At 47.0% G+C, this 20,874-nt stretch overlaps 1 protein-coding gene across 2 annotated transcripts in view; it reads right to left on the bottom strand.

The window, feature by feature from the left end:
- The window catches only part of LOC144723933 (tyrosine-protein kinase Tec-like), a 70,270-nt gene that overhangs the window by 35,107 nt on the left and 14,289 nt on the right, over positions 1 to 20,874 (bottom strand). Inside the window, exons 3-6 of one of the 2 annotated variants that reach the window (XM_078602709.1) lie at positions 12,327 to 12,411; positions 10,459 to 10,557; positions 3,568 to 3,699; positions 2,474 to 2,502 (exon numbers count right to left, since the gene is read on the bottom strand). In XM_078602709.1, coding sequence (XP_078458835.1) covers positions 2,474 to 2,502; positions 3,568 to 3,699; positions 10,459 to 10,557; positions 12,327 to 12,411 — 345 coding nt within the window. The remainder of the gene's footprint in view (positions 1 to 2,473; positions 2,503 to 3,567; positions 3,700 to 10,458; positions 10,558 to 12,326; positions 12,412 to 20,874) is intronic. The other variant, XM_078602710.1, reaches the window with a different exon arrangement.

Here is a 20,874-nt window from a genome sequence, read left to right as displayed (position 1 = left end):
GATCTTAACTGATTGTGTTCACGTTTACAGTGACTTTCAGACCACGTTCCACTCACTGGCATTGTATTCTCTGCAGGGAATGGATTCTTTGCTCCGCTGCAAGTTTTCTCACTACTCACCCATTGACATATTTCGTTGCTTCCTCTTAGTATCTTTCACACGACGGTCAATGGTACAGTGTATCATAACAAATAGTATAACATTTATATGCTTAATACAATGTACAAAGTAATATATAGTATCGTAATTGTATAGTCAATATACAGCAGTGTGATATACATTAGGGTGGGTATAATAATACATAGTGCAATATTACAATGTATAAGGTATAGGGTGGTTTATAGCATAACAGTATATAATTTAATGTTGGGTTTGTCTATGGCAGTATATAGTACAGTGTAGACTCGTGTGATGCAAGAGAATAAAGTTAAGATGGAAGCATATTATATATTTTTTACGACATAGAATTGTAATGTATTACTTACTGTTAGTAACTCAGCTTATTGTAGAGTATATTTAGTATACTGATGATACTATGTAGTTTATACTTTAGTTGTTTACGTGGTGGTTTTAGTTACTGCAGCTACATACTATTAACACTCCTTCCCTTTATTAATGCTACCCCTATCCCCTCCCTTTGATGCTGCTAATCCTGCATAATGCACGGGCATAAGTAGTACTAATCACATACCTGCATTTCCCATATCCCTTCCCTTTGATGCTGCTAATCCTGCATAATGCACGGGCATGAGTAGTACTAATCACATACCTGCATTTCCCATAAATATGCTAAATGCCTCTTGATATGCATATTCTTTTGTCAAGGCGCTCTTTCCCCCCCTTCCAACCCAGCTTATATATATGCTCCAAGCACGTGTGCTGTTTCATTCAGACGCTGTCGCCTCGACAGACCTGGTTTTCACCTGAGGACGGCTGCTTGCGTTGTGGCTGAAACGTCGTGAGAATTGTTTTATTATGTTTTATTTTTAATATTTTATTACTTCCCTTCTACGTGACTTTACCGAAAGAACCAAGAAGATGAATCCCTGCAGTCACGAAAGCTTTAAATCGAAAAATCTGCGACTCAGTTGGACTCACTCATATACAATGAATAATGCGATTACGCACTTGAAAATCGAATTTTCTCCACTTATCTATTGTATAAAATTCGACAAACCCATTCTCTGGTCTTCCATGTGCCCTGTTAATTACAGTATCTCCAATTTTCGTCACGTTTGTTTTTAAAACAAAATACATTCTTCAAGCCCATCAGAATATATGTTCAGCCTTCCACATGTAAAGAACCCCAGACTTATCCTTTGTGTTGTATGTTGAACTTCTTTTGCCCCTTACCTAGCCAACCGTACTCATTGGAGGTGCGCGTTGCTACCTTTTCCACAGACAAATTCAAACTGTGTACTTCCAACACACGCCGGTTACCAGATCTCAGTACAAAAACATACCTGCCACCCAAACACAGATGATGCCAACACCCGGACAGGTGGCAACCTCAGCCTGGGTAGTCCTTGAATGGGATTCCCACCATGCACAAACAGGCAATAAAATAAGAAGAGTAATTGTGTTCCTGCACAGACGGAGCTGACTCAGTGGTCAAGGGCATTTTGAGGCTTGTTCAATACTCACGGCCAGCAAAGAGAGTATTGATTGACAGTAATGCAGCATCCCAATTTCTATGAGGTGAATCTTTGCTGGATGCAAATGAATGTGTACCTCTTGCTAATATTTTAAATGTCATTAATTCACATGCACCATGTTGTAACTCAAGTCTAGTGTAACTAACGACAGTCCCTTGCAATATATCGGCCATTTCTGGTGGAGTGCTGGAGGAATGTTGCATAACTACTCGTGGATGGTCCCCATCTTGAACGACGGTCCCCACCAACATCCCCATCCCCCCGTGCCCCACAATGCAGTTTCTATGATGCTATTTAGAGCACATCTTTGAACCGGTTTAAACCGTTTTTTTATTAACGGTTAACCCCAACCAAACGATGCAACCCATATTGAACCGAATGGACCGTCATCAATTGGACCGTAATGATTGGACCGTAACCGGTTGAACTGTATTTGATTGGACCGTAACCTATTGAACCAGAACCGATTAAACCGTGACTGATTGAATCGGAACTGATTGAGCTGTAACCAACCGAGCCGTAATTGGTACGACTCTCCGATTGTCATCTTTGCCCAGGTGGCACATAGGTGATGCAGAACGTCTGTCACTCCTGTCACCAAATGCCGGGGGGATGCGGCAGGGAGAGCCTCACCAATCCAGGGACGTTCGGCAGACGACAAATCACTACATTTCAATTACATTCACACTTTACTACCACCTATCATTCAATGAACACTTTATGACTTTTAACAATTAGCTGTTGACAGTGTAATGTTTACAATTAAAAGTCTTAACAAACACGTCCAAGGGAATTCACAGATAGTAAAGTGAACTTACCGGTAAGTTGTTTGGGACAGCAGTGTTACCTACAGGGAATATAACGAACATATTAGAACATCAAGTATTCAAGACAGACAGTCAACATAAGTCAACATGATCACGAGTGCCTGGCCAGGGTCAGGTGATTGACATATCGTGTGAATGTGAGAGGTATCCAGTGAGTGTCCGCTGAGTGGTCATTGCCTGTTGAGTGGTTGGTGAGTGAGTTCTGCGTGACTGATGAGTTTGATAAACCTTGGCTGAGAAATGTATCTGGGTTTGGTCTGTGGAATAGGTGATAACTCTAACCTGCCTGAGCCTCATTATATAGGGGCGCCACGGTGGCGAGATGTTATCTCCCTCGCCTGGTATACAGAAGGTCGTGGGTTCGATCCCGACCTTGACGCCTGTGTATTTGGAGTTTGCATGTCTCTCTCCCCGTGGTTGTGTGGATTTTTCTCCAGTTCCTCTGATTTTTCCCTCCACATTTAGAAACATGCGTTTAGAGTATTTGGCTGCTATATATATCAACACGACAAGCCACTTCGTTGAGATATCATTTGTGGCCAGGATACTTCTGGAAAAAAGCATTGTAGCTCTGTGGACCTTACCTGGTAAGATACAGTATTTTTAAAATCCCATTTCGTATAGCAGCAATGTATTCATGAGCTGAGTGCCTATGTGGAGGTCTGCTAGCCACAAGAACGCTACAGAAGAGAGTTCGTGTAGTTTTGCTATTCCTCCATTGGAGGTAGAGGCAGACGACTGTACAGTGAATTACTACGTGGTCCACTATTTGGGTAGCATGGCCACAATCGCACTCCTGTGGTTTGTCTTTAATGTTCCAGTTAGGAAGGAGATGTGCGCATCACCCTGTTGATGTTCTGACGTGATTGCTGATTATTCCAGTGTCTTTGAGGAGGAATGTCAAAGCCAGGAGGTGCGATATTGTTTGGGTCTCTGACGAGGAGGTGTTGATTCTGGACATCCGCAATATTCCACTTTGTTCGCCAGCGTTTTTCCAGATCTAGGTGATGATTCTAGAATGGCGAACAGCAGCAGCGTGATCCCAGAAGGGCATCGCAATGGGAAAGGATGCACGAGTGACTCACCGGCTCTGCTCATGCGCTGGTACTCCGTGCAGCCGATGGCATTCCTTGCAGTTTGCTGGCAGCAGAGCCACATGCCCTCACTCCAGAAGTGCGGGTGATATTTGACCCACAGGCAGGCATTGTGTTGGATTTCTAAACACAAACCATATCCCACACACACCATTTTTGCTATAAACTAATATGCCTAGTAAGTGGAGGTTCAGTTACATCATACTATTTTGCAAGTCGAATTCTGTTTTATTTTAGTGATAATATCTGGGTACACTTATGATTCAACGTTAATATGGTAGGGCATTTTTTTGCATTTGTTGGGTGTGGCAACTAAATATGTGGTTCAGATTCCCACGCTATAATTGTTTCAATGCTCATCCCTACCCCACCCGGCAACAGTTACCACAAACTGCCATGGCCACACTTGGCTGTAGGACCAGTACACGTGTAGTGACTGGAAATGTCACTGTGTGGTGCCGGGCCTGCGAAGCCACGGCGGGATGTATACTGTTGTGGGTACACCCCGGGCACAGGGTGTAGTAGCAGCCCTAGTAGGGGCTTGGGTGAGCGCTGGTTAAACACGGATGCACCACGCACAGCATGTGGTGCAGGCTCCCGTTGAGAGAGCAAGAGAATGTCAGCCAGCAAGGGTTACATTGGGGGCATTATACTCTGGCTGATCTGGGGACACGTGGAGGGGGGCCACCGGTAGAGGGGGCCAATGGGTGGTCACATGGTCCGGGAAGAACTCTCGAGAGCCTTCGGGCAAGGGCGAGAGAGTTCGAGAAGGTGGGCGGGAAGAGAGGCAGAGCCAGCCCCAGCCTGGCCCGATATAAATGGGGGGCCCCGGGAGGGGCTCGGGGTTCTTACTGTTTGAGAGGCAGGAGATCCACGTCAAGCTTGAAGAAGCCTCCAGCCACGCGGTCCGGGACCCAGCTTGTGGTTCGGACCAGGATAGTGGAACCGTGTCTAGTTCTGCCGTAGGGTGGTTAGTTGGGTGGTCACCACCCGAGAGTATGTTGTGTTAATAGCCTGGAGCATGTTGTGCTAAGAGTTTAATAAAAACGTGTTGCTCCCTAAGACAACTTGCTAGGAAATATATAGCGGTAGACAGTCATGTCTGCACATCGCAGTGTTCGTACACGGACGTCAGACGACAAAGATGATGAAGAGCTGATTCCGCCCACGGCCGTCAATGAAGGAGCGGAGGTGCTGCCAACGGAGCAGAGTGCCGTCGGAGCGCGCGGCGCCTCGCCATCGTTGGAGGCGCTCATCAGAGATGCGCACGGTCGCCTTGTGGAGCGTCTTCAAACGGCGTCCTCGATCCTCGCCGAGCTGCGTCCTCTTAACTGCTGCGGCGAAGGAGGGAGCGGCGGAGTCGTCTGGACGAAGCGACTCGGCCGCCATTTCACAAAGGGCGGGGACGTCGACAGCGCAACCCACGCTCGCGGCCGCCATTTTACCGCCAGCACGGAGTCCGCCAATCTCGAAGCGGAGCTGTCCTCGCCGATGGACATCCCGTCACTCCACCACCGACTGTCCTTCATTAAATAATTTGTTGCTGCCAGCGGCGATTGGGTAGCGTTTAAGCGGTGATTTCTCACCAATGCCGACTTGGCGAGATCGACAGAGGCGGAGGCGCTGAAAGCGCTGCCCGCCACCCTCGACGACGATGCCTTGGCAAAAGTTCGCCATAAGAAGTAAAGGGGAAGATGAGTCGGCTGTCGCCTACTGTAGCGCGCTTTTGGTGCTAGCAAAGGCCACGTTTCCTAAAATGGACCACGACGGTCTTGATGCCTTGGTCCTCGAGAAGATGCTGGGAGTCTCGAAAGACCTCCACACTGTGCTTCCCGCCAAGGACGATGCGGTGTCTTCACTCTGGGTCGCCAGGTGCATCTAGGCGCAGCAGACCATGCACCGCGACAGGGTGTTGGTGGCATGCGCAACATCCTCCACAGAGTCGGAGGCCTGCGCAGAGACCGAGCCTGCTCCTGCATGCTCACTGCACCAGTGGTTTGGCGTCCATCGGGGTGCTGATGATCGGCGGAGGGCCGCCCGACGACGGGTGAGGTCTTCATCGTCCCAGTCCAGGAGTGACCGGGTCGTCTGCTACAACTGCGGCGTGCCAGGGCACGTCCAATCGGGCTGTCGGGTTCCTCGACGGCAGCCCCTGGGAAGTCCACCTTCCTACGACTCCCTGCTTCATAAGGCGAGTTGCAGCGCACGCCACACTCGGCCCCGGGGTTCACTTAACCCATCAGGGGGGTCCGGTTTGGGTCGGGGTTGTGCGCGGGTTTGGGGGGAGTCGGGACGTGTTCGTAACGCGTGCCTGCTTCGACCGGATCAGTGGTCGGAGTTGGCTCATCGAGTGGCCGTGGCGGCTGCGGGTTTGTCGGCCATGCTCAAGTTTATTGAGGGAGTGGAAATCCGAATAATTTCTGAACTTATATTTAACATTTAACCTCCCCGGTGTCGCGTTTTGGAACCTGTGGATGCTCCGTGTTTTGCCGCCAATGGCGGAGTTGCGTATCACCGATGTCAAATTGTCGGGCCACGTTATGGTTTCTATGGCCCTAGCCATCCCGTATTTGCTCGGGACTGATTTTCTGGGCAAGATGCCCCTGAAGATTTGTATTGATCAGGGCTGTCTGGAATTGCCATCGGGACGGCGTATGGCATCTCTTCCACCGCTGACTGGTATGTCTTCCGCTAACGGGACGGTGCAGGCTATGGCGTACCGAACAGTGCGGATTCCGCCTGGCGCACAAATGTTAATGCCCCTCTGGTTGCGAAAACCACTCGATGTGCACATTGCGGATGAGGGTGTTGTTTTGGAGCCATCCACTAATTTAATTGCGGTATGTCGCTAGTGGCATCCCAGACATTGGTATCCCAGGACCAAGAACCTTTCATTCAGGTTCTTAATGCCGGGCCGGACACAACGGTCATCCAGGAGGGTATTGTATTGGCACATGCTTCGTCGGCACGTCCAGAAAGGGACGTTGTGGGAAGTGTCGGGGTCGGCGCTCAAGCTCGCGGTGTCCGGGATGTGGACGAGGAATGGATTGGTAAACATTTCTCTGAGTGCGGCGATTTATCTATGGGACAAAGAGGGAAGCTGCGTGCTCTCTTGCGTGAATTTTCTCACATTTTTAGTAAAAGCAAATTTGATATTGGCCGTACGTCCCTTTTGAGCCACCATATTGATACGGGCGATGCTGCCCCGATTCAGTAAAATCCTTACAACCCAGCCGAGAAGGAACACATTCGCGTGGCGGTTGATGAGATGATGGCCGCGGACATCATCTCACCATCCACCAGTCCATGGGGTGCCCCAATCTTGCTTGTCAAGAAGCATGATGGCAGCTTGCGATTTGTGTTGATTTCAGCAAGCTCAATAAGGTTTCCGTCGCGGAAGCATACCCCTTGCCGCATATGGACGATTCCCTGGACGCCCTGGCAGGAGCACAGTTCTTTTCCACCTTTGACCTTCTATTGGAATTTTGGCAATTTCCGCTCGATGATGCTTCCAAGCCCAAGACGGCCTTTCGTATGCCGCAAGGGTTGTTCGAATTTAACTGGCTCCCTGTGGGCCTCCACTCCGTGCCGGCCACGTTTCAGAGGCTGATGGAGCTGGTTTTAGTGGGCCTCCAGTGGGATTCGTTCCTAATATATTTGGACATTATTGTCTTCGGTCGTACGTTTGATGAACATTTCGATCGCCTGTGGGCTGTTTTTCTTAAGATGCCTGCGGCCGACCTGAAATTTAAACCACAGAAGTGTCACCTCCTCCAAAAATTGGTTCAATATTTGGGTCACATAGAAAGTGAATCGGGTATCGCTACGGACCCGGAGAAGACGGCGTGTGTCCGCACGTGCCGACACCCACCTCGGCGAGCGAGGTGCGCAGTTTTATTGCTTTTTCTTCGTATTATCGCTGATTTGTCACCGGCTTTGCATCCATTGCTAAGCCTCTCCATGCCTTAACTGCTAAGAGGTGAAAATTTCATTGGGGGGAGGAGGAAGCCGCGTTCCGCTCCATTCATGATGGGCTGGTCAATGCCCCTCCCCTGCGTTATCCCAATTTTTAATTCCCGTTCGTTTGGATACGGACGCCAGTAATACCGATATTGGAGAGGTATTATCTCAAGTTGTCAATGGCGTGGAGCACGTAGTCACTTATGGGAGCAGGGGGCTGTCCCCGTCCGAGCAGCGGTACTTGCGTTACGTGCCGAGAATTGTTGGCCATTGTTGTTTTCGTGCAGCAATACCCGCCTTATCTGTACGGCAGACATTTCGAGTTGTGCTTCGACCAAGCAGCGCTCCAATATGTGCTGCGTGTAGATCGGCCCTCAGGCCAATTACCACGCTGGCTTGAAACCCTGCAGGATTTTTTGTTCCATGTTGCGTATCGCAAAGGTTCTCATCACACGAACGCGGGCGGCGGGTGTGCATGTTTTTCGGGTTCCGGTCGTTGTAGACCAGCCGAGTCAACCTCCTCCCCCCCCCCCCCCCTCTCGTTGCGTCCGCCGCGGACACGATGGGTGGGTCGGGCGACGTCCCGGCTGTGCGGGATGCGGTAATCGGGTTGGACTACGAGGTGTGGGGTCGCTTGCAGGCGGAAGATGCGTTCTAGCTTAAATTACGGTGAGGCAGCTACACATGGTGTCACCTCGGTTGTCTTGCAGGACGGGCTGCTCATGCACTGGGATGGTGGATTACGCCGGTACGCTATTGTTGTCCCTACCACTCTGTGTGGCGAGGTTGTTTGGGCCGTCCATAAACGTCTGTTATATCTGGGTGTGCAAAAAACGCTGGCCGTGCTCAAGTTGGATATTTCTTGGCCGTACATGGCCCCTGACATTGAAAATTTGCTTAAAGATTGCGTACAATGTGGCGGCGGAAGCCACTGGCGAAATCTGGTTGCCGTCCGCTGCAATCCATTCAGGCGTCACGAATCAACGAGCCGGTTGCCCTCGATATTCTCAGTCCAACTTCCGCGCAAGGCAACAAATACTTGCTCATTGAGTATTTCTCATGCTGGCCTATGGCCTGGCCGCTCCCGAATCAATCGGCTATAGCTGTGGCCGAGGCGTTCATTAATGGCTATGTCCTGGATAAGGGTGCCCCTGAGCACATTTTTACCAATCAAGGTAAAAAATGTTCTTCGAAACTGCCGCTTGAGGTTTGCAATTTGCTGAGGACAAAGAAGGTGCACACATCACCATACCATCCGCAGACAGATGGCATGGTCGAATTCCTGAATAGAATGCTGACCTCCATGTTGAGTCACCTAGTCACCGAGTCACATCTGGATTGGGACTTGCATGTCCCTGCGGTTCTCGCCGCCTACAGGATGGCCCCTCACACGTCCACCGACTACTCTCCCTTCTTTTTGATGTATGGACGGGAATATGATCCTGCCATCGACGTATAGTTGCAGGCCATGCCAGCTGTGAAAGTGTCAAGAAATTCGGTTTCCGTTCGTTTCACTCTTGCAAAGCTCTCCGAAGCGTGGGAAGCTTCCAGGGTCAACTCCTGAGCCAGACAGTTGGCTAACGAGTGGCTGAAGGGGGCTCATGTTTCCCGGTCCGATTGGTTTCCGGGAGACAGGGCCTGGTTGCATTGTCCGCAGGTGCCCGTGGGCACATCCCCGAAGTTGCTGCAACCCTGGAGGGGGCCGATTGATATTGTTCGGATCGTGCGTCCACAATTTGTCCAAATTCGGCGTGGTAAGTGGAATTGGTTTGTTCACCCCTCTCGTCTGAAGCCATTAATTGCTCCATGTTAATTTGTTTCATCTCCATATCGCAGGGGCCAAGTGTCGGGTGTGCCCGATGAGCTGAGGCGTGCGTCTGCTGACGCCGGTCCTCAGGAAAGTGTTTCTGTCCTGTCCCCAGGTGCTGCACGATTGATGCCTCGCATGCGGCCGCTCGTGTCAGCCTCACGTGCTCCGGACGTGGAAGGTCGAACGGTCCGGCCGACTGCTCTTCGTGAGGAGCCGGCTTCATCTGATTGATTGCTCATTTCCTCCGAGTCGTCCAGGACGGACAAGCCCAACCCCCCTGGAGGCCCGGCATCGCGGATTCGCTCAAAGACTCGGGTTGCATAATCCCCGCATGTTGCACATTCCCACTCCGTCATTGGTTGTCGCGCTCGCATGAGTCATAGCAAGTAATTGGCTGATCCTGTTCGTCATTGAGCTCACGAGCTTTGTTACTTGTTGTGGGTGGGATATGTTGATTGCGGGGGCCCTGCATGTCGCAATTGTTATTGCTGTTGTTCTGAATTTTTTTATTGTTAGCCAGTGTATAATTGTACAGGTGGGTTTGGGTATTTATTGGTTGTTTTGTTATTGTTGGAGCACACGTGTGTTCTGTTGTATATATTTCGTCATTGCTTCATTAAGGGGAAGTTGACAACCGGGATGGCTGAGTGCTACGTAGAGGGGCGGGGGGGGGTGATGTAGTGACTGGAAATGTCACTGTGTGGTGCCGGGCCTGCGAGGCCATGGCGGGATGTCAACTGTTGTGGGTACAGCCCGGACATGGGGTGTAGTACCAGCCCTAGTGGGGGCTTGGGTGAGCGATGGTTAAGCGCGGTGGCACCACGCACAGCGTGCGGTCCGGGCTCCCGTTGAGAGAGCAAGAGAGTGTCAGCCAGCTAGGGTTACGTTGGGGGCATTATACTCTGGCTGATCTGGGGACATGTGACCGGATGATACTGGAGGGGGGCCACCGGTGGAGGGGGCCAATGGGTGGTCACATGGTCCGGGAAGAACTCTCGAGAGCCTTCGGGCAAGGGCGAGAGAGTTTGAGAAGGTGGGCGGGGCGAGAGGCGGAGCCAGCCCCAGCCCGGCCCGATATAAGGGGGGCCCCGGGAGGGGCTCGGGGTTCTTACTGTTGGAGAGGCAGGAGATCCACGTCAAGCTTGAAGAAGCCTCCAGCCACGCGGTCCGGGGCCCAGCTTGTGGTCTGGACCGGGATAGCGGAACCGTGTCTAGTTCCGCCGTAGCGTGGTTAGTTGGGTGGTCACCACCCGAGAGTATGTTGTGTTAATAGCCTGGAGTATGTTGTGAAAATAGTTTAATAAAACGTGTTGCTCCCTAAGACAAGGTCTGCGACTCAGTTGGACTCACTACACAAGCATCCCTCGATTTACGAACGTTCGATTTACGAAATTTTGCGTTCACGCAATTCGTAAAATATGGACACTTTTCTGTTCATGAAATCGAATTTCTGCATGAATAAAATTTCACTACGGCACGCACCATGAGATCATCAAACAAGAAGCCACCCGGGAGGCTGCGTCGTCAACCATCCACGACAGCGTCACGGTGTCACCACAGTGCAACAGTAACGCCTCCCAAATTCATTCTTATTCACTCGTTTTCATATTGATGTTCTTTATTGTTTTGTTAAAAGTGATATCGGTGTATTTTTTTAGGTTGGAATAACTATCTGAAACATATCCCTAAGTTTTAGTATTAGTTTTAGTATTAAATGAATGATAAAAGCCATTCTCATTTTTGAAGAACACATCCCTTTCGTAAATCGAGGGATACCCGTTTTCAACAATGTGTCCCATAATTCACATATGTTATCTTTCGTGTGACTCTGTTACAGCTAGAATTCGAATTCTAAAATCATCATCATCATCACGTTTCTAGAGTTATTCATCCAGGAAAAACCGCACCGAGCTTAAACTCGTTTTCAGGAGGGCCCTGCGTTGCGATGTTTCACCAATCCTCTTGTAAAGGATAATGCACCACACGTATATTCATGTGTTGAGCACGCTTAAGCGCAACATTCTGGCAGATGTGGCATACGTCCCAGAACGAGGACCTTAAGACTCACACCTGTTGGAACTTGTTCAGAAAAGCTCTGCTTATAAGTTAGATCGATTTTGGCATTTAGAAGTTTGTGAGCTGTTGCTATGTGGCGAAATATTTGCGACGTTAATGTTTACATATTCTCTTGAAAAAAAAATATCTTTACTTTTTGATATACGCCTGGAACGTCATCACCACCATTTCTTACCTATACCACATATCATGCAATGCGTCTCTCAGTTCAATAATACGGGGGTTTTAAATTATTTCTCAGAATGGAAGTTGATTGGAGACTAAGTGGGCACACGAACGCATTGGCTATCACACTGCAGGAAAGTATTTAAATGTATCCACAGTGGTGGAAAAGTGCTGGTATAGGCAGGTACGCCATGCCATACCTGTCAACCCCTTATCAGTGCCTACCTTGTTACAGACCAATTCAGACCTTATTGGTCACCCCGTGCTCTTATAAATATCAACGTTCATCCTTCAAAGTTTCATCACAAGGGAGAAACACGAACAAATATCCCAACGTTTCTTTTTACTCAATTTCCCTGTACAAGAATACAGGTAACCCGTATGGGTTTACAGGTATGCCATACTGGCCCTTCAAAACGTTTCCTATTTTTATTCTGCGATGCTTTCCTAGAGGGAAGATGGAAATGAACATGGGTTGGTGCAGGACTAATATGTCTTATGCTGGGACTTTAGAAACATGCGTTTAGAGTATTTGGCTGCTATACATTTACAGATGATAAGCCACTTCGTTGAACTATTATTTGTGGCCAGGTCAATTCTGAAAAATAGCTATATAGCTCAGTGGGCGTTACCTGGTAAAATAAAAATATATAGTTTAGTATATAGTTTTAGCACATTCACACTTGGACCGCTGATTATCTGAAGTCGTGCAAGAACAGAAATGACGGTTTGCATTTACCTTGCTTGAGCATCGAGACCCATGTATGTTGGCTGACTTCGTTTGGGGAAAACACGTAGAGGCACCCATTCTGGTCATATATCACCTGAGGAGCAACAATGGAATTAACGTTTGAAAAATTTAAATAAGTTTTATCCTTCCTGGCAATAAAACAGGAGGCGTTAAGATGTTCGAACACCAAATAGAAACATTTTGCAAGGTATCAAGTCTGCATGTTCACCTCTGATTGTAAGCCAATCAGTTTCAAAGCAAATGCATATATTATCAAAGCATGTTATTGTGTAAAAAATGAAATTAAAATTAATAAAAATAAAACAATAAAAAATAAAAAATCACGACGTTTCGGAGGCAACACGAGTCTCCGTCATCAAGTGGGACCGTCACAGCCAGATTTGCTGCATCAAGTGAGGCAAGGATTCAAGATGTAAGCCCTTAAATGCAAGTTGAGGGGGGAGGAGAGGGGGGGGGGGGAGCTTATCAGAATGTGGTAGCCAATGAATGGAACGTATCGGGAGGGAGGGGGGCGGAGCTGAAAGAAGGCACGGAGTGCTACGTAGAACGTATCGGGAGGGGGCGGGGCCAAAAGAATGCACAAAGTGGTACGCAAGAGCCGTCGACGTGGACGTGGTTGTGTGCAAGTAACTATTGTTGCACATGCTAATGTATTGGACAGGGAGGGGGGGGCTTAAAGAGAGTATGGGGTGCAAGTGTACGTGGACATGTGTATGTACAAGCACCTGTTGATACACATGATAGAAAATAACGAAAATGCCCATGTTTATACCAGTGTTGGCTGACAATAAAGAGAGTACTGTTAAACACTGGGGATGTTAACACTCGGTAAAGTAAAGTAAAATAGTGCCTATCAGGTAAGATGGTCCAAAAATGTGTAATTAAGTCTTGTTTGCATGGTTGATAACATCTTTCCAATGATTACCATGCAAAAAAGACTTAATTACACATTTTTGGACCATCTTACCTGACAGGCACTATTTTACTCTACTTTACCGAGTGTTAACATCCCCAGTGTTTAACAGTACTCTCTTTATTGTCAGCCAACACTGGTATAAACATGAGCATTTTCGTTCTTTTCTATCATGTGTATCAACAGGTGCTTGTACATACACATGTCCACGTACACTTGCACCCCATACCCTCTTTTAGCCCCCCCTCCCCCTCCCCGTCCAATACGTTAGCATGTGCAACAATAGTTACTTGCACACAACCATGTCCACGTCGCCGGCTCTTACGTACCACTTCGTGCATTCTTTTGGCCCCGCCCCCTCCCCCCTCCCGATACGTTCCACGTAGCACTTCGTGCCTTCTTTTAGCTGCGCCCCCCTAACTCCCAATACGTTCCATTCATTGGCTACCACATTCTGATAAGCCCCCCCCCCCCCTCTCCTCCCCCCTCAACTTGCATTTAAGGGCTTACATCTTGAATCCTTGCCTCACTTGATGCAGCAAATCTGGCTGTGACGGTCCCACCTGATGACGGAGACTTGTGTTGCCTCCGAAACGTCGTGATTTGTTTTATTGTTATATTTTTATTAATTTTTATTTCATTTTTTACCTACGTGACTTTACCGAAAGAACTAAGAGTATGAATCATTGCAGTCACGAAAGCTTGAAATCTAGAATTAAATACATGTTAGTGTGCATGTTCGCCACAAGTACGTGTGATTAGTGCAGACTTGATTCATTGCAAAAGGTATCTATTGGTGTTTGAACATCTTTACACCTGTTTTATTTCCAGAAAGGGTAATAGCTATTCTTATTTATCCCGTGGAATGAAAGATGTCAGTTGAAAAGCACACGACCCGGCCACGTGGCTCAGTGGTCGAGCGAGTTGCTCGCAATCGTCAGGTTGAGAGTTCAAATCCTGATAGGGTTGACTCAACCCATCATCCTACCAGGGTCGCTACACCAGGTACCACTTTGTTAATTTCCACACGTAAAAAAAAACATTTTCTCCAATGCACAAAATAACGCTGTCAAAACTATGAGCAGGGTAATGAAAACCATGAGATAAGAGACGATGGGAGAAAGTTGCAAAGTCGAGCAGTGCGAGGGACGACACAGAGAGAGGTGTCGTGAAATGCAGTGTGGTGGATGACAGGATGGATGAGACGGAACAGTCCGTGTCTGGTAGACTGAGTCCTGGACAAATGGTGGGTGGATGAATCAATGACTGAAGTTGACTTGAACAGTAGTAGCGGTAGAAGAATGATAAGGAGGTGACTGATCGCTGGCGAGTGAGTGGCTGGAGTAAATCATAATTATTTTGACTGGAGGAGGAAACTGATGAGCTATGAAGCTCTTTTTCAGTCGGGGCGGGTGAGCAAGTTACAAAAACAAACAATACAAAAACGATAGAGTGCAAAATAAAGACAAGGTAAACCAGTCACGATAAAAAAAGTAAATATAAATGAATGAAGGAAAATAAATACAAATTACATAAGTACCTAAATTCCTGCCCATTTTCAACTCTGGACACAAGGCAGCAAACGACAGTCCCAGACCACACCAAGACAACAAACAACAATCCCTCAATAACTTTGCAAATTATAATTGATATATCGATAGGGGTCAAAGGTACAAATTACATTTGAAAATCTGGTTGTATCCAGTGCAAACATTCTGTGTCAGGATATTTTTTAAAGAAGTTTTTCGATCATGGGACCTCCTTTGCCAGTACCAAAATATTAGAATAGGGTTTTCCCCTTTTTTATGGCAACAAAACAGGTGTTAAGATGTTAAAACACCAAACTGAAAAAGTGAAAAACGTATTATCATATTTTGGTACTGGCAAAGGAGGTCCCATGATGTAGATGCTCAACCCGAGTTCTCATTACTCTGATCGTACATTGTCTTTGTGCTGTGTACGCCTTTTGGTGTCCTCTGGTCTAACACCGTTTGAGACGAGGCTCAAAAGAAAGCTGTCTCTGGTGTGGACCAATCAGTTTCAAGGACAATGCATATAATATCAGAGTATGTTTTTTGTTTCCATTTTGACCACAAGCATTGTGGTTAATGCAGACATGATTCCTTGTAAAAGGTTTCAGTTTGGTGTTTTAACATCTTAACACCTGTTTTGTTGCCAGAAAAAGGGAAAAACCTATTATCAAGTTTTTCGCTGTTAAGGGAGGAAACGAGGTTGTTCCAAAACGTTGGTGCTGCAACGGCAAAAACTGTATAAGGGCACGCTCATTACACACAAAGTTCTTGCCACAAAGGAACCAAAATACCTTGCTGATCTCTTCAAGGAGCATACACCATCGAGTGAACTCCGATCATCCTCTCAGCTGCTTTTGGCTAGCCACCAAACAAAGACGGTCACTGTATCGTGCAGCGCTTTCAGATCCAATTCCTTGCGATATTAGGAAGCCACTGGAGCTTTTCACTTTTAAATTATCTAGGTTGAAAACTCATTTCTTGAGAACTGCTTTTTTGTGCTTAGTTTGTTGTCCTTCCCCCGCACCTCCGATTATATAATTATCACGGTTGGCTACGTACGGTGCACAAGAAGTTCAACAAACATACAGTACATACACATACCAGCCATCGTTTTTCTTTTCACCTATTCCAATTCTTGAACCAGTGAGTACTGGATCATCAGTCACCCCCACTGCTTCAAAGTTGAGTTTGATCCAGAGCAGTGAGGTAGGAACTGGGTGTTCGGCCTCAAGTATTGCAGCAGGATTCCAACTTTGGCCGAATTTCTACAGATGTTTTGCAGCAGTATAGAAAACCAAGCTTCTTCAATGCCTCCTTAGCTAGATGAGCAACACAGCCAGATGAGTTATGCTGCCAATCATCTGGCAGCTCAATTCCATATTACAAACTTGGTTTCCACATTTATCCCAGTAGCTAATAGAGGCTAATGTTTTATTCGTGGTAAATAAACGTTTTAAGATAGCAGCTTTAGTTAAGTGGCGTTCGATGGAGGCACACTGTCAATGTGCTATGATTCTCGACCCTCTCTATAGGGTTTCTTTACAGATCTCCCCTTTGCACCACATCTCTCCACTTGACCCAGTGGTAGAGTGTTTGACCCTGTGGTAGAGTGTTTGACCCTGTGGTAGAGTGTTTGACCCAGTGGTAGAGTGTTTCCACTGTGGTAGAGTGTTTCACCCTGTGGTAGAGTGTTTGACCCTGTGGTAGAGTGTTTCACCCTGTGGTAGAGTGTTTCCACTGTGGTAGAGTGTTTCACCCTGTGGTAGAGTGTTTCACCCTGTGGTAGAGTGCTTCACCCTGTGGTAGAGTGTTTCACCCTGTGGTAGAGTGTTTCACCCTGTGGTAGAGTGTTTCACCCAGTGGTAGAGTGTTTCACCCTGTGGTAGAGTGTTTCACCCAGTGGTAGAGTGCTTCACCCTGTGGTAGAGTGTTTCACCCTGTGGTAGAGTGTTTCACCCTGTGGTAGAGTGTTTCACCCTGTGGTAGAGTGTTTCACCCTGTGGTAGAGTGCTTCACCCTGTGGTAGAGTGCTTCACCCAGTGGTAGAGTGTTTCACCCTGTGGTAGAGTGTTTCACCCAGTGGTAGAGTGTTTCACCCTGTGGTAGAGTGTTTCACCCTGTGGTAGAGTGTTTCACCCAGTGGTAGAGTGTTTCACCCTGTGGTAGAGTGCTTCACCCTGTGGTAGAGTGCTTCACCCAGTGGTAGAGTGTTTCACCCTGTGGTAGAGTGTTTCACCCTGTGGTAGAGTGTTTCACCCTGTGGTAGAGTGTTTCACCCTGTGGTAGAGTGTTTCACCCTGTGGTAGAGTGTTTCACCCTGTGGTAGAGTGCTTCACCCTGTGGTAGAGTGTTTCACCCTGTGGTAGAGTGCTTCACCCTGTGGTAGAGTGCTTCACCCTGTGGTAGAGTGTTTCACCCTGTGGTAGAGTGTTTCACCCTGTGGTAGAGTGTTTCACCCTGTGGTAGAGTGTTTCACCCTGTGGTAGAGTGCTTCACCCTGTGGTAGAGTGTTTCACCCTGTGGTAGAGTGCTTCACCCTGTGGTAGAGTGCTTCACCCTGTGGTAGAGTGTTTCACCCTGTGGTAGAGTGTTTCACCCTGTGGTAGAGTGCTTTGCTTCCCAATCAGAAGGCTCCGAGTTGAAATCCTGGTGTAACGTCAAGTCACTCCAACCTTATGCCAGTCAACACAATCAGTAACGCTTGGTGGGAAGTTAATAGAGAGGAGAACCCCTTCCAAAAGCGCGTCTAATGTCCACTGCTGGCGTAGAACATGCAACGCACATTAGTGCTGCCACAACGCCTGTTTAAGCGGGGACACACAGCTTGCACAATCAAAACGAGCACGTATTGATCCACTTTTGCAAATGGTGTAAACGGGTCTCGAACATAAAAATTGTATCAAATACAGTCGCGCAATTTGTAAATTCACTTCCAACATTATATTTTGTGGCAGCAGAAACCAAACCAATGGTCCAATGTAAATTGAACACACAATTGGAATGATGGCACACTGGTGTAATTGTGAGTGTGATTACCAACTAGGCCAAGGATCGGCAACCTCATACCTGTCAACCGCTTATCAGTGCCCTAGAATAATTACAGACCAATTCAGACCTTATTGGTCACCCTGTGCCCCTTATAAATCTCAACGTTCATCCTACAAAGTCCCATCACAAGGGTAGAACTAAATCAACCTACAGCACTGGAGTCGCATGTGGCTCTTTAAGGACTGCATCGTGACATTATTTATTGACGACCAACGACTCGTATTCACCACACAGTGCATTGCAGCTCTTGCAATATTGAGGGGGTTTTTTTACCAAATTTTTTTCTTGTTATTTTGGCTGCCGACCCCTGAACTAGGCCATCCAGCCATCTGCTCTCCACAGGATTTCACCTGGCGATCAGCTCATGGTAGAACTCTCTGCAGTGCGACTCACAACCTGTTCTTAAAGCCGAGAGCCACGAGTTGGCAGCGAGATTTATAAATACCAGTCTTGATCACACGTCATCACTTGTTTCCAGGAAAGCACATTTCATTCTTTGATATTGGTTACAACCGTTGTACACAAATTCAGTAGCCTATCGCATGGAGAAATCTACAGAAGTATAGAGATTTCTCAAACAGTGCTTAATCACTCCTCACACCTGACCATGCCTCTGTGGTGGAGATTATTAAAATGAAAACCATGAAATGTACTGCCATATGTGTGGGTGTACTCAATGACCGGTCCCTCTCACGAGATTGCTGCGCTGATTAAAACAATGGTTTGAATGTGTATACAGTACTGTGAACTTGGGTTTGATTTACTGGCGTGTAAATGTGTTCCACAGACTTCTGAGTTCAGATTCCACTACAGCACTCACCTCGATTTGCGAATATTCGATATACTAAGTTTCAATAAAACGGATTAAACTCCATTATATTAATGGTAATAAAAAGTTAAGTAGTAAATACAATCTAGATTTGAAGTTTTCGTGACTGCAGGGATCCATACTCTTTAGTTCTTTCTTTAAAGTCACGTAGGTATAAAATAAATTAAATCACGACGTTTCGATTGCAACACAAGCAATCATCATCAGGTGGGAAACCCACAGCAAGACAATATTTGCTGAAATGGGAGAGAGATGCCGTGGTAAGAGGTTATATAGGGGCAAGGGAGGGGGGTAGGTGGGGGAGCGTTGCGTCCACGCAACAAAGCATTGGCTTTGTTGGCTTCATTGGCATTGTTACTGCAGTGGCGTTGTTGTTGTTGCATTCCTCCCCCCGCGCATCCCCAGCTCTCTCACTGAACTGCCCATGTAGGACTCACCACTGTGATCTCTACATTGGGTCAAACTTAACATCTCTTAATGTTCGACGGCTTGTGCACCAGATCTTATTTGTTCATGATGTACTTACAAAAAAAACCGCAGATTACCTGCTGGAACTCCTCTCTGTTTCAAAGAACAAATTTGACCTAAGGTATTCGCTCATTTACCAGCTTTACATTCCCTATTGCCGTACAAATACTGGAGGAAGGGCCTTTGCTATTCATGCCCCCAGGGTCTGGAATGTTATTGCCAATAAACTGAAACTTGAGTAACTACGTATGAGATCTTCACTCAAAACTGCTTTAGAGGAGTTGTACACCCCTAGCTGCCACTGCTATTCAGTGGCCTTAAATAAAATGTTTCGCTCTGGATGATCGCTGCAAAGTATGACCTGTGTTTTGATTTATTGTGCTGATCTTAAAGGTGCATTGAAAATTTTTATACTCCGACTGGTGCTCCTGCTGTTGTGGAGTGACTCATGCAGCCAGCTATGGCTGCAGAGTTTTGGTAGTACATGTTGTTGATGTCGATTATTGTGAAAATTCGGTCACAGTTCCTATGATCACTGTTTCATTGATTTTTTATGGCTTTATTTTGATGATTTCGAAAAGTTTTTTGGTTTGGCCATGTTTGTTTGTTGTAGTACGGAGTTAGACTGATGGCCTTAATCTAAGTTGTCTTGTGGTTGTTGTTGTTTGACTTGCATCCCACTGGGATTTTTACACAAGGCGTTGGTGTACGGTGCTTTTTCTGGAATATTTTGCTGTCTTTTCCTGGATTTTCTGTTTGCCCATAGTCACTTTAAGATGTCTTCTTGTTCATGTTTTTGTTTTTTGTTTGTTGCGGTTGCACCCGATTCAAGAGCCGAATGGCTCACAGGGCTATACTAATGAATGAACTTGAACTTTAACTCAGCCTCCCATTTCCAGCCCCGCCCACTTCCCCCCCTCCGTCCAGCTTCACGTCCCTCTCCTAGCGTCCCACCTGATGATGATTGCTTGTGTTGCAATAGAAACGTCGTGATTAATTTTATTTTATACCGACGTGACTTTACCGAAAGAACCAAAGAGTATAGTAAATACACTGAAATAAATAAAATCCATCTACAGTACCATATAAATAAGAATCAAATTATAATAAGAGATGTGTGTCTTGAGCGTTGCGCATCGTGATGGGTCATAGAATGTTTATATTCGTCTCGGCCAATCGGTGTGTATGTCGAACTTCTTTCGCGCCATCCGTAGCCAACCGTGCTAATCAGAGGTGCAGGGTAAGGACAACAAACGAAACACAAAAAGCAGTTCTAAAGAAATTAGTTTTTAATCTGGATGATTTAAAAGTGCAAAGCTCCACTGGCTTCCTAATATCGGAAGGAAGAGCGTTCCAGACAGCCACAGAAGCACATCGGAAAGCGCGGGATGCAGTGACCGTCTTTATTCGATGGCCAGCCAAAAGCCACTGAGAGGATGATCGGAGTTCACGTGATGGTGTATGCTCCTTGACGGGTTCATTTGTGGCAAGTGCTTTGTGTGTAATGAGTGCGAGCTTATAATGTATTTGTCCGGCAGCCGGAAGCCAATGCAGCTTGGCGAGCACTGTGCAGGCATGGTCGAATATTGCAGTACCCGTCACGACACGTGCCAGAGAATTCTGCCAGACGGCCCATAAAGTTGCAAGTTGCAATAATCGAGCCTCGTCGATACTATGCTACACGTCACTGTGTTGGCTACATCACGACTCAATAGTGGTTGAAAGTGTTGTAGAGCCCTGATATGA

Source organism: Lampetra planeri, chromosome 19, assembly GCF_965212315.1.
Source record: "Lampetra planeri chromosome 19, kcLamPlan1.2.h2, whole genome shotgun sequence".
In the NCBI taxonomy this organism is placed as follows: domain Eukaryota; kingdom Metazoa; phylum Chordata; class Hyperoartia; order Petromyzontiformes; family Petromyzontidae; genus Lampetra; species Lampetra planeri.
This window is presented reverse-complemented; position numbering and strand designations above follow the sequence as displayed.